The sequence below is a fragment of the Brassica oleracea genome, chromosome C8 (assembly GCF_000695525.1).
Source record: "Brassica oleracea var. oleracea cultivar TO1000 chromosome C8, BOL, whole genome shotgun sequence".
Taxonomy (NCBI): Eukaryota; Viridiplantae; Streptophyta; class Magnoliopsida; order Brassicales; family Brassicaceae; genus Brassica; species Brassica oleracea.
The window spans coordinates 9790972-9802869 of NC_027755.1; the positions used below are offsets into that span (position 1 = coordinate 9790972).

General features: G+C 39.8%; 1 protein-coding gene across 1 annotated transcript; it reads left to right on the forward strand.

Moving 5' to 3' along the window:
• The first annotated feature begins 8063 nt into the window (after positions 1–8063).
• LOC106310421 (cysteine-rich receptor-like protein kinase 10) lies at positions 8064–11532 on the forward strand. The gene is made up of 7 exons (XM_013747656.1): positions 8064–8933; positions 9779–9916; positions 10019–10137; positions 10234–10444; positions 10535–10772; positions 10863–11013; positions 11090–11532. Exons 1-7 carry the CDS (start codon positions 8114–8116, stop codon positions 11375–11377), a joined length of 1965 nt encoding a protein of 654 aa, XP_013603110.1. The 5' UTR covers positions 8064–8113; the 3' UTR covers positions 11378–11532.
• The last annotated feature ends 366 nt before the right edge of the window (positions 11533–11898 follow it).

Here is an 11898-nt window from a genome sequence, read left to right on the forward strand (position 1 = left end):
AAGAAATCATTTAGATAAAATTTGTCTACTTCAAAGAAACATATAGTCTAACACGTAGTTTATTTATGAGATTCATTTTACTTTTTATCTATTAAAGTGAATTAACAAATTTATTTATTCATCACCAATTAAATTTTTAATCACTACTATTACATTATGTTTTTAACAAACATAAATATAGTCAACTACGGTACGCTGTAGTCTACAAGAAAAATAATCACAACAGTGTACTAGCAGATTTTTCATAAATTTATAATTCAATTTATTAATAAAAGTAGATATATATAGCTAAAATGTATAATAAAAATAATCACAACAGTGTACTAGCAGATTATTTGCTTTGAACCATCTATATAATATTTAGGAAGTATAATTTATAATTTATAAATAATATAAAAATATTTACAAATACAAATAAAGAAATAGCTAGAACTAATTATTTCAAAGAACATAAATTATAAAGAAATAAAAAATTTAGAAAAAGACAAATTAATTTATAAATATAATTTATAAAAAGATCACTTCAATCTATTATATTTTAATATATAAAATTTGTAATAAAACAAATCAATGATTATTTGGAAAAATCTCATAAAAATACTGAAACTAAATTTTGTTAAGCTTTTTAACACCTAAACTTTTAGCTATTCGGTGTATACCCAAACTAAATATTTTTCTCATTTTAATACACTTATTTTTAAAAACTGGGTTCATTTTAATTTTAATTTTTTTGATAAGATATGAATATTATACCAAAAAAAGGAACAAGAGATTTGGTTACAAGCGCTAAGAAGCTATTAATTACATTTGGCTCAGAAAGGTAAAAAAAAAAACAGGATGGAACTATGATTGTGAGAGCAGAGTAGAGTGAGGGAGATCACTCATATCAAAACCATTGAGCCAATAAAATTTGGCATCCTTTGTGGTTTAATCCAGAAAGCATGACGTCCTTTAGAAGTCTTCAAACTGCTTGAACAGCACCAAATCTTTCAAGCCTGCTATGAAGAGAGAATATTTTCTTTGTTAATGAACAGACCAGAGATCCGCTTGAAGTCTTCAAGAGCAGCTGAAATTCCGGCGAGAGATGCAGAGGATCCATCGAAGAAGATCATGAGATCATCCGCAAAGCAAAAATGGGAGACTTGAGAGTTAAGGCCTAAGGGATGGTATCCGATTTCACCACTCTGAAACCTTGATGACAACAAATTGGAGAAAGCTTCCCGTGAAATAATAAACAGGGCCAGACTAATAGGGTCGCCTTGGCGCAAGACACGAGTCCCTTTGAAGTATCCACAAAGATCCCCATTGACATTGACAGAGAATAAGATTTTAGAGATACATTCCCTTATCCAGTGCACAAATACTTAAGGAAATTCTGCAGCTTGGAGGAGGAGAATAATAAAATCCTCTTCTTCCAAATCAAAAGCCTTACGAATATCAATTTTAAGCAGCCATTGAGGAGAGGAGTTGTTACTATCGAAACCTTGAACCATCTCGCTGGACAGAAGCACATTTTCCACCAGCAGCCTACCTTTAACGAAGGCTGATTGAGAAGAGGAAATCATTCTAGGTAGAATCTTCTCCAACCTTCTTGTGATTATCTTTGAGATAACTTTATAAACCGCATTACAACATGAAATAGGTCGAAATCCTCCAATGTGATCAACCTCTGTAGTTTTTGGAAGAAACGTAATAGCAGTTGCATTCCATTGCTTCAAGAGACGCCCAAACGCGAAGAATTTCTTAATTGCAGTTGTTAAGTCTACCCCAATAATCGGCCAAGATTTACCCGTGAGGCCTCAGTGACTTAATAAGGTTAAAGAATTCATGTTATATCTGTGCATCCAGAACAGGAGCACGCAGTATTTCTTTAGTTGCATCATAACAGTGGCACTTAGTCAGAAGCTGGATATCAATAGCATTCGGTTGGGGGAGGGGAGTAGGAGCTTCTACTAGGAGCTTCTACTAGGAGCTTTGTGTAGAAGTGATGGAGCGGAAGTACCGTCTAGTAACCGATAATGCAAAGGTAACGTTGAATTCTGAGAATGCCCGTTATCTTAGCCTTCTTAAGTCTGTTGAATTCTTAGAGAATGCCCAGAAGTAAGGATTCAAGAGTTGTTTAAAACAAAACCCTAAATTTATATTTCAATAATCAAAGTCGTATCTCTCACAAAGCCGAGAAGACACTATATATAGTAAACATAAAAGCCTTAGTCGGCTAAGAAGCTAAACCCAAACCTAATTATAAAAGGAAAAGCAAACTATCATAGGAAAGGAAATATAGAAAACCAAAGCCGGTGTAATTAAAGATGTACGCTACATCAGGTCCCCTCCCGTACGAGAGATTCGTCCACGAATCCCGAAAGTATGTCGTCATCAGGCTCAAACTTGAAGAGATGCTTCACGTTGAACACATCGGCGGTATGAATATGGGAAGGAAGACGAAGGTGGTAGGCATTTGCATTGATTTTCTCGACTATCTGAACAGGTCCAATCTTGCGCGGTTTGAGCTTGTTGTATTGACCAACCGGGAATCGTTCCTTGATCAACACAGCCCAGACGTGATCACCAACTTGAAAATGTACCTCTCGACGCCGTTTATCCGCTGACCGTTTGTATTTGATCGCCGTGCCTGCCAAGTTATCTTGAGCCCGAGCATGAACCTCAGCTATCTCATCAACAAGCTCCAATGCTCGCCCATGGAACTGGCCGGGTTGAGGAAGAGGAGACAGAGCCAAAGGGTCGCGCGGAATCATGCCGTAAACCACTTTGAACGTACTAAAACCAAGGCTCCTATTATGAGCGTGGTTATGAGCAAACTCAGCCTGACATAAAAGAGAGTCCCATGACCAAACGTTATCACCAACCAAGCAGCGCAACATGTTTCCCAAGCTTCGATTAACAACTTCTGTCTGCCCATCAGTTTGAGGATGATACGCAGAGCTCATGTTCAAACTAGTTTTAAGCAGCCTCCAAAGAGAACGCCAAAAGTGGCTGATGAAACGGGAGTCTCGGTCGGAAACTATAGAAGTCGGGAGACCGTGTAATCGATAGATTTCGCGAAAGAATAAGGTGGCAATCTGCACAGCATCCGTTGTCTTTTTGAAAGGAATAAAATGAACCATCTTTGAAAATCGATCGACAACCACAAAGATTGAATCATTGACGCAATGGGTCCGCGGAAGACCAAGCACAAAGTCCATACTGATGTCACTCCATGGCTGAGTCGGAATAGGCAAAGGGAGGTAGAGACCAGCATTAGACGCCTGTCCTTTACTCTGCTGACAGGTCGTGCACCGTGCCACGAACCGTTCGACATCACGTCGCAAGGTAGGCCAAAAGTATGAATCAGTGACCAGCTTAAGTGTACGATCCCGTCCTATATGGCCTTCGCGATGTAACTCCACGATGATCTGTAGCCGGAGGCTACAATCAGGCACACACAATCGATTGTTTATGAAGATAAAGCCATCAACCAAAGAATAATCGGATCGTATCCCATGAGTGAGATCCAACCAGACCGAAGAGAAGAATGGATCCGTCGGGTATAGCTCTGCAAAGCACTCAAATCCAGTCACACTCACCCGTAATGTAGATACCAACGCATAACGGCGATTCAAAGCGTCTGCTACTTTATTAAGCTTTCCTGACTGATGCTTGATCACAAATGTGAATTGCTGTAAATAAGCTATCCAAGAGGTGTGGCGTGACGAAATATTGTCTTGCGTACTGAGATACTTCAATGCGACGTGGTCTGTAAAGAGCACGAACTCCTTATGAGCCAGATAGTGACGCCAATGTTTAATCGCTTGGACGATTGCATAAAACTCGATATCGTAGGTGCTATACCGAGCTCGAGCACCAGCCATTTTTTCGCTATAATAAGCAATAGGGCGACCTTGCTGACTTAAGACCGCTCCAATACCTAATTTACTTGCGTCACAATGCAATTCAAAAGACAGGTCGAAGTCGGGAAGTACCAGAATTGGGGCTGTCGTGAGCTTAGTTTTAATAAGGTCAAATGCTTGAGAAGCTTCCCGCGTCCATAGAAAAGACGTGTTTTCCATGCAATCAGTAACGGGAGCCATGATGGCGCTGAAGCTATGCACGAAACATCGATAGAACGATGCTAATCCATGGAAGCTCCGGACTTCCGAGACCGTTGTTGGCATGGGCCACAAGGCAAATGCGGCAACCTTCTGAGGATCCACCCGTAATCCCGCGGCAGAGACGACATAACCAAGAAATAAAACCTCCGAAACGCCAAATTCGCACTTGTGCTTTGCCACAAAAAGCTTTTCGCGACGTAAAGCAACTAGAACGTCTCTTAAGTGATCGAGATGGCCATGGATGGACATGCTGAATATGAGAATGTCGTCAAAATAGACGACAACAAATCTTCCAATAAATGGACGAAGAACTTGATTCATGACTCGCATAAACGTGCTAGGAGCATTAGACAAACCAAATGGCATGACGAGCCATTCGAACAATCCTTCACGGGTCTTGAAAGCTGTCTTCCATTCATCACCAGGCCGAATCCAAATCTGATGATATCCACTTTTCAAATCTAGTTTAGTGAAAATAGTGGTCTTACCGATCTGATCCAAAAGGTCATTAAGACGGGGTATTGGAAATCGGTATCGCGTGGTGATCTTATTGATTGTGCGACTATCTACACACATACGCCACGTTTTATCCTTTTTCGGGATCAGGAGAGCTGGCACGGCACATGGGCTAAGACTTTCCCGTACATAACCTTTAAACAAAAGGTCCTCAACCTGAAGCCGTAGTTCTTCGTGTTCTTCGGGGCTCATGCGATAGTGAGCGCGGTTAGGCAAGGCGGCGTTTGGCACCAGATCAATGTGATGCTGTATGTCGCGGAGAGGGGGTAGTCCGGCAGGCAGCTCGTCGGGGAATAAGTCCTTAAACTCCTCGATGACTGTTGTAAACGCGGGAGGAATGACGACGGTTTGTGCTGGTGTTGCATCGATTGCTACTAACGCATACAGTGGGCAAGACTCACGAAGTTCCTCTTCAAATTGGGATTTTGATATGATGAGGAGATTCTGTTGTGTAGCGTTTTGTTGCTTCGTACCGCGAGGGACATTGTCGGCATCCGGAGACGGTAGAAGAGTGATTTTGCGTCCTTGAAACATGAACGAATGTGTGTTGAGTTTACCATTATGGAGAACTTCTCTATCATATTGCCATGGACAGCCTAATATGATGTGAGACACATCCATCGAAGCTATGTCGCAGTAGAACGTATCTTTGTAGAACGAGCCGATAGACAATGAAAGGAGTGTGCGTTGAGAGACAAAGACCTCTGCGCCTGTCTGCATCCAGAGAAGCCGGTAGGGATGCGGGTGAGGCTCGGTTGTCAAAGAAAGCTTGTGAAATGCTTCCTCAGAGACGACGTTAGACGAGCAGCCCGAGTCTATCACAAATCTGCAAACTTTTCCTTTAACCGTACAGGTAGAGCTAAACAAGGATGTTCGCTGTCCTTCTTCACTTGCTTTAGAGCTAAAAAATTCTGGCGTAGCATAAGGAAAGTTCCAGTGTCGCCGCAGACTTCTTCTTCTTCCACGTCTTCTTCTACGTCGTCCTCATCGTATATAGGCTCTCCAAGGACTTCCTTATCACTTGCGAGTAGACCACGCCGTCCTTGAGAAGATGCGGTTTGTATGTGGCCACGCTCGCCACAGGTGAAACAGCAGAGAGCATTCGGTCGAGATGGTCGTGGTTCGGCTACTGTCGCAGCAGGTTCCCCGGTGTGGTTGTTGTTACGTGGACCCGTTGATGTTGTAGTTGAATCACGCCCTGCAGCTGATTTGGTGTCGTCAGCGATCGTAGTGGAGCGAGTGCGGAAGTTTCCAGACCATTGTGTAGCCCCCAAACGTATTTGCTGTTCGACTAGTAATGCTCGTTGTCGAGCCTCCGAAACAGAGCATGGATCAAACTATTGGAGCATGTTTTGGAGCTGCGGTCGTAAGCCTGCAATAAAATGAGCCACTAACTGATCCTCAGAGTAATGAATATCCATTCGTGTGAGCATCTGATAGAATTCGTTAGCATATTCCTCTACGGATCGTGATCCTTGCCGAATATTGTGAAACTTCTGAAACAATAGGCGCTCGTAATTGTATGGGATAAAAGTTTTCCTCATATGTTTCTTGAGCTTGTCCCATGAAGTTATCTTGTCCTTGCCACGACGAGCCCGAGAAAGTTTAAGTTGGCTCCACCATGACACTGCGTGTCCGCGAAAACGAGTTGTAATGAGAGGCACCTTCTTGTGCTCTGGAACATCTTTGCATTCTATGAATTCATCGACGGTAACAATCCACTCGAGTAGGTCCTCCGGTTGTGATCCTCCATGGTACTCGGGAATATCAATCTTTAACCCCGACGTCCACCTTGTGTCCTCGTTCCTGTTATGTCGTTCATGTCGTCGATGAAGTTGTCGATTGTTGTCGCCGAATGGGTTCCCATCGTCGACGTCATCGTCTTGTTCATCAAAGATAGGGTTGTTGTTGCGGTGTTGGTGTTGTGGTGGCGCTGCGTGTTGTTGTTGTGCGTTTGCGGGGTGAGCTGCAAACGCCGCTTAAACTCCAGCCTGAACTCCGGCCTGAATTGCTTCAGCCATCGTCCATCTCATATTGTCTTGAAAGTTTTCCTGAAAGTCTTCCAGGAACTGTTGCATCTGTGTTCATTCGTTAGGACGAGGTGCCATTGAAACCGAAGATCGATAATCACGACTAGAATCGCAATTAAAAGGTCTCTGATACCAATTGATGGAGCGGAAGTACCGTCTAGTAACCGATAATGCAAAGGTAACGTTGAATTCTGAGAATGCCCGTTATCTTAGCCTTCTTAAGTCTGTTGAATTCCTAGAAAATGCAAAGAAGTAAGGATTCAAGAGTTGTTTAAAACAAAACCTTTAATTTATATTTCAATAATCAAAGTCGTATCTCTCACAAAGCCGAGAAGACACTATATATAGTAAACATAAAAGCCTTAGTCGGCTAAGAAGCTAAACTCAAACCTAATTATAAAAGGAAAATCAAACTATCATAGGAAAAGAAATATAGAAAACCAAAGCCGGTGTAATTAAAGATGTACCCTACACCAAGAAGTCAACACAGTGGCTTTGGATTCCAGTTGTGCTTTCAATCCTTTGATTGTGCTTATCGAGAAGGTAGTGAATCTGGATTGATGATCTACGATAACACATAGCATGGTGAAACAGTGGTGAGTTGCAGTCTCCCACACGCAACCAAGTGACCCTAGATCTCTGGAAAAGAAAACGCTCTTCAGCCAAGGCCAGTTTGTTCCAATTCGCACTCTCAGCAGTACTACACGAAGGAGAAGCCATAAAAGATGTCTCATTTTAATACCTAATCAAAATATTAATAACTTTCAAACAAAACTTAAAAGATCTCTAAAATCAAAATAAAAATAAAAATTTTATTTTAGGATTTAAGAATAAAAGTAACTAATTTTTTATTAAATTTTAAAATTTATAAAAAATTAATTCTGAATAAAATAAAGAATTAGTATTAAACTTCATGAAACAAACTAAATTTGAAATTAAAACTAAAACTAATATTATGATTTTTCTAAGACTATCTAAAATTTAGTTACTTTTATTCTTAGAACTTAAAACAAAATTTGGAATTTTGTAGATTTGGTTTTGAATTTTATAGATTTTTAAAAAAAAAATTTGAAGGTTACTAATACTTTTGGTTTAAAAAGTATAGTTTTAGTATTAGAATAAGCATAGATTTAAAAGCAAATGCATTAAAATGAGTAAAATAATTAGTTTGAATATTAAAATGGATATTTAAAAGTTTAATAAAATTTATTTGGAGTATTTTTATGGAACTTTTTTTGCAGCTATTGTTATAAATCGCCATGTAGCGTGCAGGGCGGGTGGATAATCTAGTGGTAATAACATGACTAGGTTTTTCAATTGTCTTTTTCCTCTTGGTAGCTCAAGAAAAGTTGGTCGTGTTTACTCAGGACCTTGACTTTCTTATAGTCACTCGTCAACGCGTCGTAACTCGCCACAACCCCATTATCGGTTTCGCGCCAATATCAACTTTTATTTCATATGAATTTTCCACAAATGCAAATTGAAGACACCCGAATCATGTCTTCTTACGCCTCTTTGATTTTCCTTTTCCTTTTCTTGTTCCTCAGAGCTTCTGCTCAAGATCCCACTTACCTGGGATACAACTGTCCAGACACGCCAACTTATTCCAGCGACAGCACCTACTTCACCAATCTTAGAACCGTCCTGTCTTCTCTCTCTTCCCAAAACGCCTCCTACTCCACAGGGTTCCAAAACGCCACCGCCGGGGAAGACCCGGACATGGTCAACGGACTTTTCCTTTGCCGGGGAGACGTCTCGGTGGAAGTTTGCCGTAACTGCGTAGCCTTTGTCGTCAAAGACACCTTAGATCGGTGTCCCGATGAGGAAAAGGTCGTGCTCTATTACGATCAGTGCATGGTCAGATACTCTAACCGAAATATTCTCTCGACCGTAAACACCGAGGGATCTCTAGTGTTAAAGAACACCAAAAATGTTACATCTAACAAAAAAGACAGGTTCAGAGATTTGGTCTTGTCGACGCTGAACCCAGCCGCCGTTGAAGCCGCGAGCAGTTCCAGAAAATTCGATGCGAGAAAAGCCAATTGGACTGCATCCCAGACTTTGTACGGGTTGGTTCAGTGCACTCCAGATCTGTCCAGAGAAGACTGTTTGAGTTGCCTGCAACAGAGCATCAATCAGTTATCCATTGACAGAACTGGAGAAAGATATGTTGTGCCTAGCTGTTCCGCAAGATACGAGCTTTACCTGTTTTACAATGAATCAGCCACTATAAAACCATCACCACCACCACAGCTGCTTTCTACTCCTCCGCAACCTGGTCAGAGCTTTGTCTTCTTCCTCTGTTTATTCATGTTTCAGAAATTAATGTACACAATTTCGTCCTTTCCATTGTTATTCGTTGATGAAACACAAAATCACCAAACCTCAGCACGCTAATTTTTATTTTTATTAGGAATTTTGAAGATGTTTACAACACCCTTAATTGAGTTTACACACAGCCTAGGACACACAGTAGCTTGTTACCAAACGATCTCTAACTTAACTTTCAACACCAAATCTTGTAAACATGTTTCGTTTTAACAACCAAACTTGTGTTCCAACAAGTAATTCACTTGTTTTTTTTACTATCTATAAGAAAGCAACAACTACTTTTTCAATATTTTCGGCTAACCTTAGCAACACACGCCTTCTTTATATATATACCTTATATCTATGATCCCATAAGCTCATAGATGCAATGTTAAATTCATCTAGGTATAATAGAAAAAAAATTTCTCCAAAATAAAAGGAATACATCATAAACTAAATATTTTCTAAACATATCTACAGTTGCACGTTTTCTTCGATTAAACTCTCCAAATATCTTATTGACATTTCTCTCTCTCAACTTCACGTGCTACATTATCATCTTCATCGATACCTTGAATGATTGCCTTCATACAACACCTTCCAATATCAATAGTTTCAGTGTCAACTTTAGATTTTTTTGAAGCCAACCCATCAATCGTACTATATCATCCATCTCTTTCTCCAGGGTCCTCACATGTGTATTGAGTTAAACTTTCTACAGATGCCCACTTTGATACCAATCGAAAGTGCAAGTGTATGAATTTCCACCTCATTTTTATTTGTTATTGATCTGCATTGTTGTTTGGAAAGCAGAGAAAGGTGGGAGTTCAACTGGGTTAGTGGTAGCCATTGTTGTGGCTATTATGGTGGCTGTTCTGCTTTTCATAGCTGGTTATTGTTTCCTTGCAAAGGGGTCAAATAAGGCTTATCACATATCATATGCACTTGATGGTAAATATTTCTAGTATTAACATTCGTTTTTGGGTTTGAACTTTCAGTGGTATCAGTCCTCAGCATCTTTTTCTTGCATCTAAGAGTTTCACTGTGCAACAGGAGATAATATAACAACCGCAGAGTCACTACAAATAGACTATAGATCAATTCAAACTGCAACAGCTGATTTTTCAGAGAATAATAAGATTGGTCAAGGTGGATTTGGTGAGGTATACAAGGTAATATTTGCTCCTTAACTGCCTTAAGTTGTGTTTTGTCTTCAAATTTTGTGCCAGCACGTTTAGATAATGGGATGATGCTGATGAAAACGGTAGGGTACACTATTGGATGGGACTGATGTTGCGGTGAAGAAACTGTCAAAGTCATCAGGACAAGGCGAAGCAGAGTTCAAGAATGAGGTTGTCCTTGTTGCAAAGCTACAGCACAGGAATCTGGTTAAACTTCTCGGATTTTGTCTACAAGGAGAAGAAAGAGTACTAGTCTACGAGTATGTGCCGAACAAAAGCCTTGATTACGTTCTCTTCGGTTAGTTTCATTTAATACTTTGTTTCAATGATTCTTGAGTCTTGGGGATGCATATCATTATAGCTAACTGTAATATATGGCTGTGCACAGACCCTGGAAAGCAAGTCCATCTTGATTGGACTCGACGATACAATATTATAGGTGGAGTTGCTCGAGGGATTTTGTATCTTCATCAAGATTCACGACTCACAATCATACACCGTGATCTCAAAGCAAGTAACATTCTCTTAGATGCGGATATGAATCCTAAAATTTCAGATTTTGGAATGGCCCGGATATTTGGATTAGATCAAACCCAACAAAACACAAACATAATAGTTGGTACCTAGTAAGTCTTTCTCTTAACTTCCCATACGTTATATTTTTGTTTTTGTTTTTATTTTTATTTTGGAGACTTAGTTTTTGTTGTGAGTTTCAGTGGTTACATGTCTCCCGAGTATGCAATGCATGGTCAATACTCAATGAAGTCTGATGTGTATAGCTTCGGTGTGTTAGTTCTTGAGATTTTAAGCGGCAAGAGGAATAGCAGCTTCTACCCAACCGATGGGATACATAACTTTGTCTCTTACGTAAGTTTTGAGCTAATCAAATTCTATATATACCTGACCATGATTGTAAGTATTGATTGATAGATTAATAATCTAGGCGTGGAGGCTTTGGACTAATGGGACACCTCTTGACCTCCTGGATCCAGTTATCGTAGATAATTGCCAAAGGAATGAAGTTGTTCGATGTATCCATATTAGTCTTTTGTGTATTCAAGAAGATCCTGTAGATCGTCCTACCTTGTCAAACATTGTTCTGATGCTCACTAGTAATACTGTGACATTGCCCGTGCCTAGGAAACCAAGTATTTTCTTTCAGAGTAGACCCAGAAAAGACCCACTTGATTCTGTTGATGATGCCTCGATCACAGATCTATATCCTCGCTGAAGACGAATGTTGTTTACCTTCATGACTGAATCCTAAATCAATCGTTGTTGTAAAATAAGTGGAAAAGGTGTTATGTTATTGCTATTTGTAGTGTAACTGTACGCACAACATGTATGTGATGTAATACTATTTACGTGGTTTTCCGAGTATTGAGATTCCAGTGCAATCTATGAGGCATTCATTATGTTTTGGGCACATTTTCCTGGAAATAAATATGTGTACCTTGTTCACTTCGAGGATGAGGATCTTTGATGCTCAATCTTACAAATCTTATGTTAAGTCTAAGGCATGTTTGTTTCACATCTAAATAAATCACTTGGACGAAGATGAGAGTTTTGTTTGTTTAGATTTAAAATTGTAACTCATCTGAATGGTTCATCTGAATGAGTTTCAGAAATTTAGGTTAATTTTAAAGTTCATCCAGCTGAACCAATTTGGATCGTTTGAATGGAGATGGATCTCTCAAAATGGTATAATGTCTATTATATCCCTAATATGATTTACAAATTACAAACCTAAAC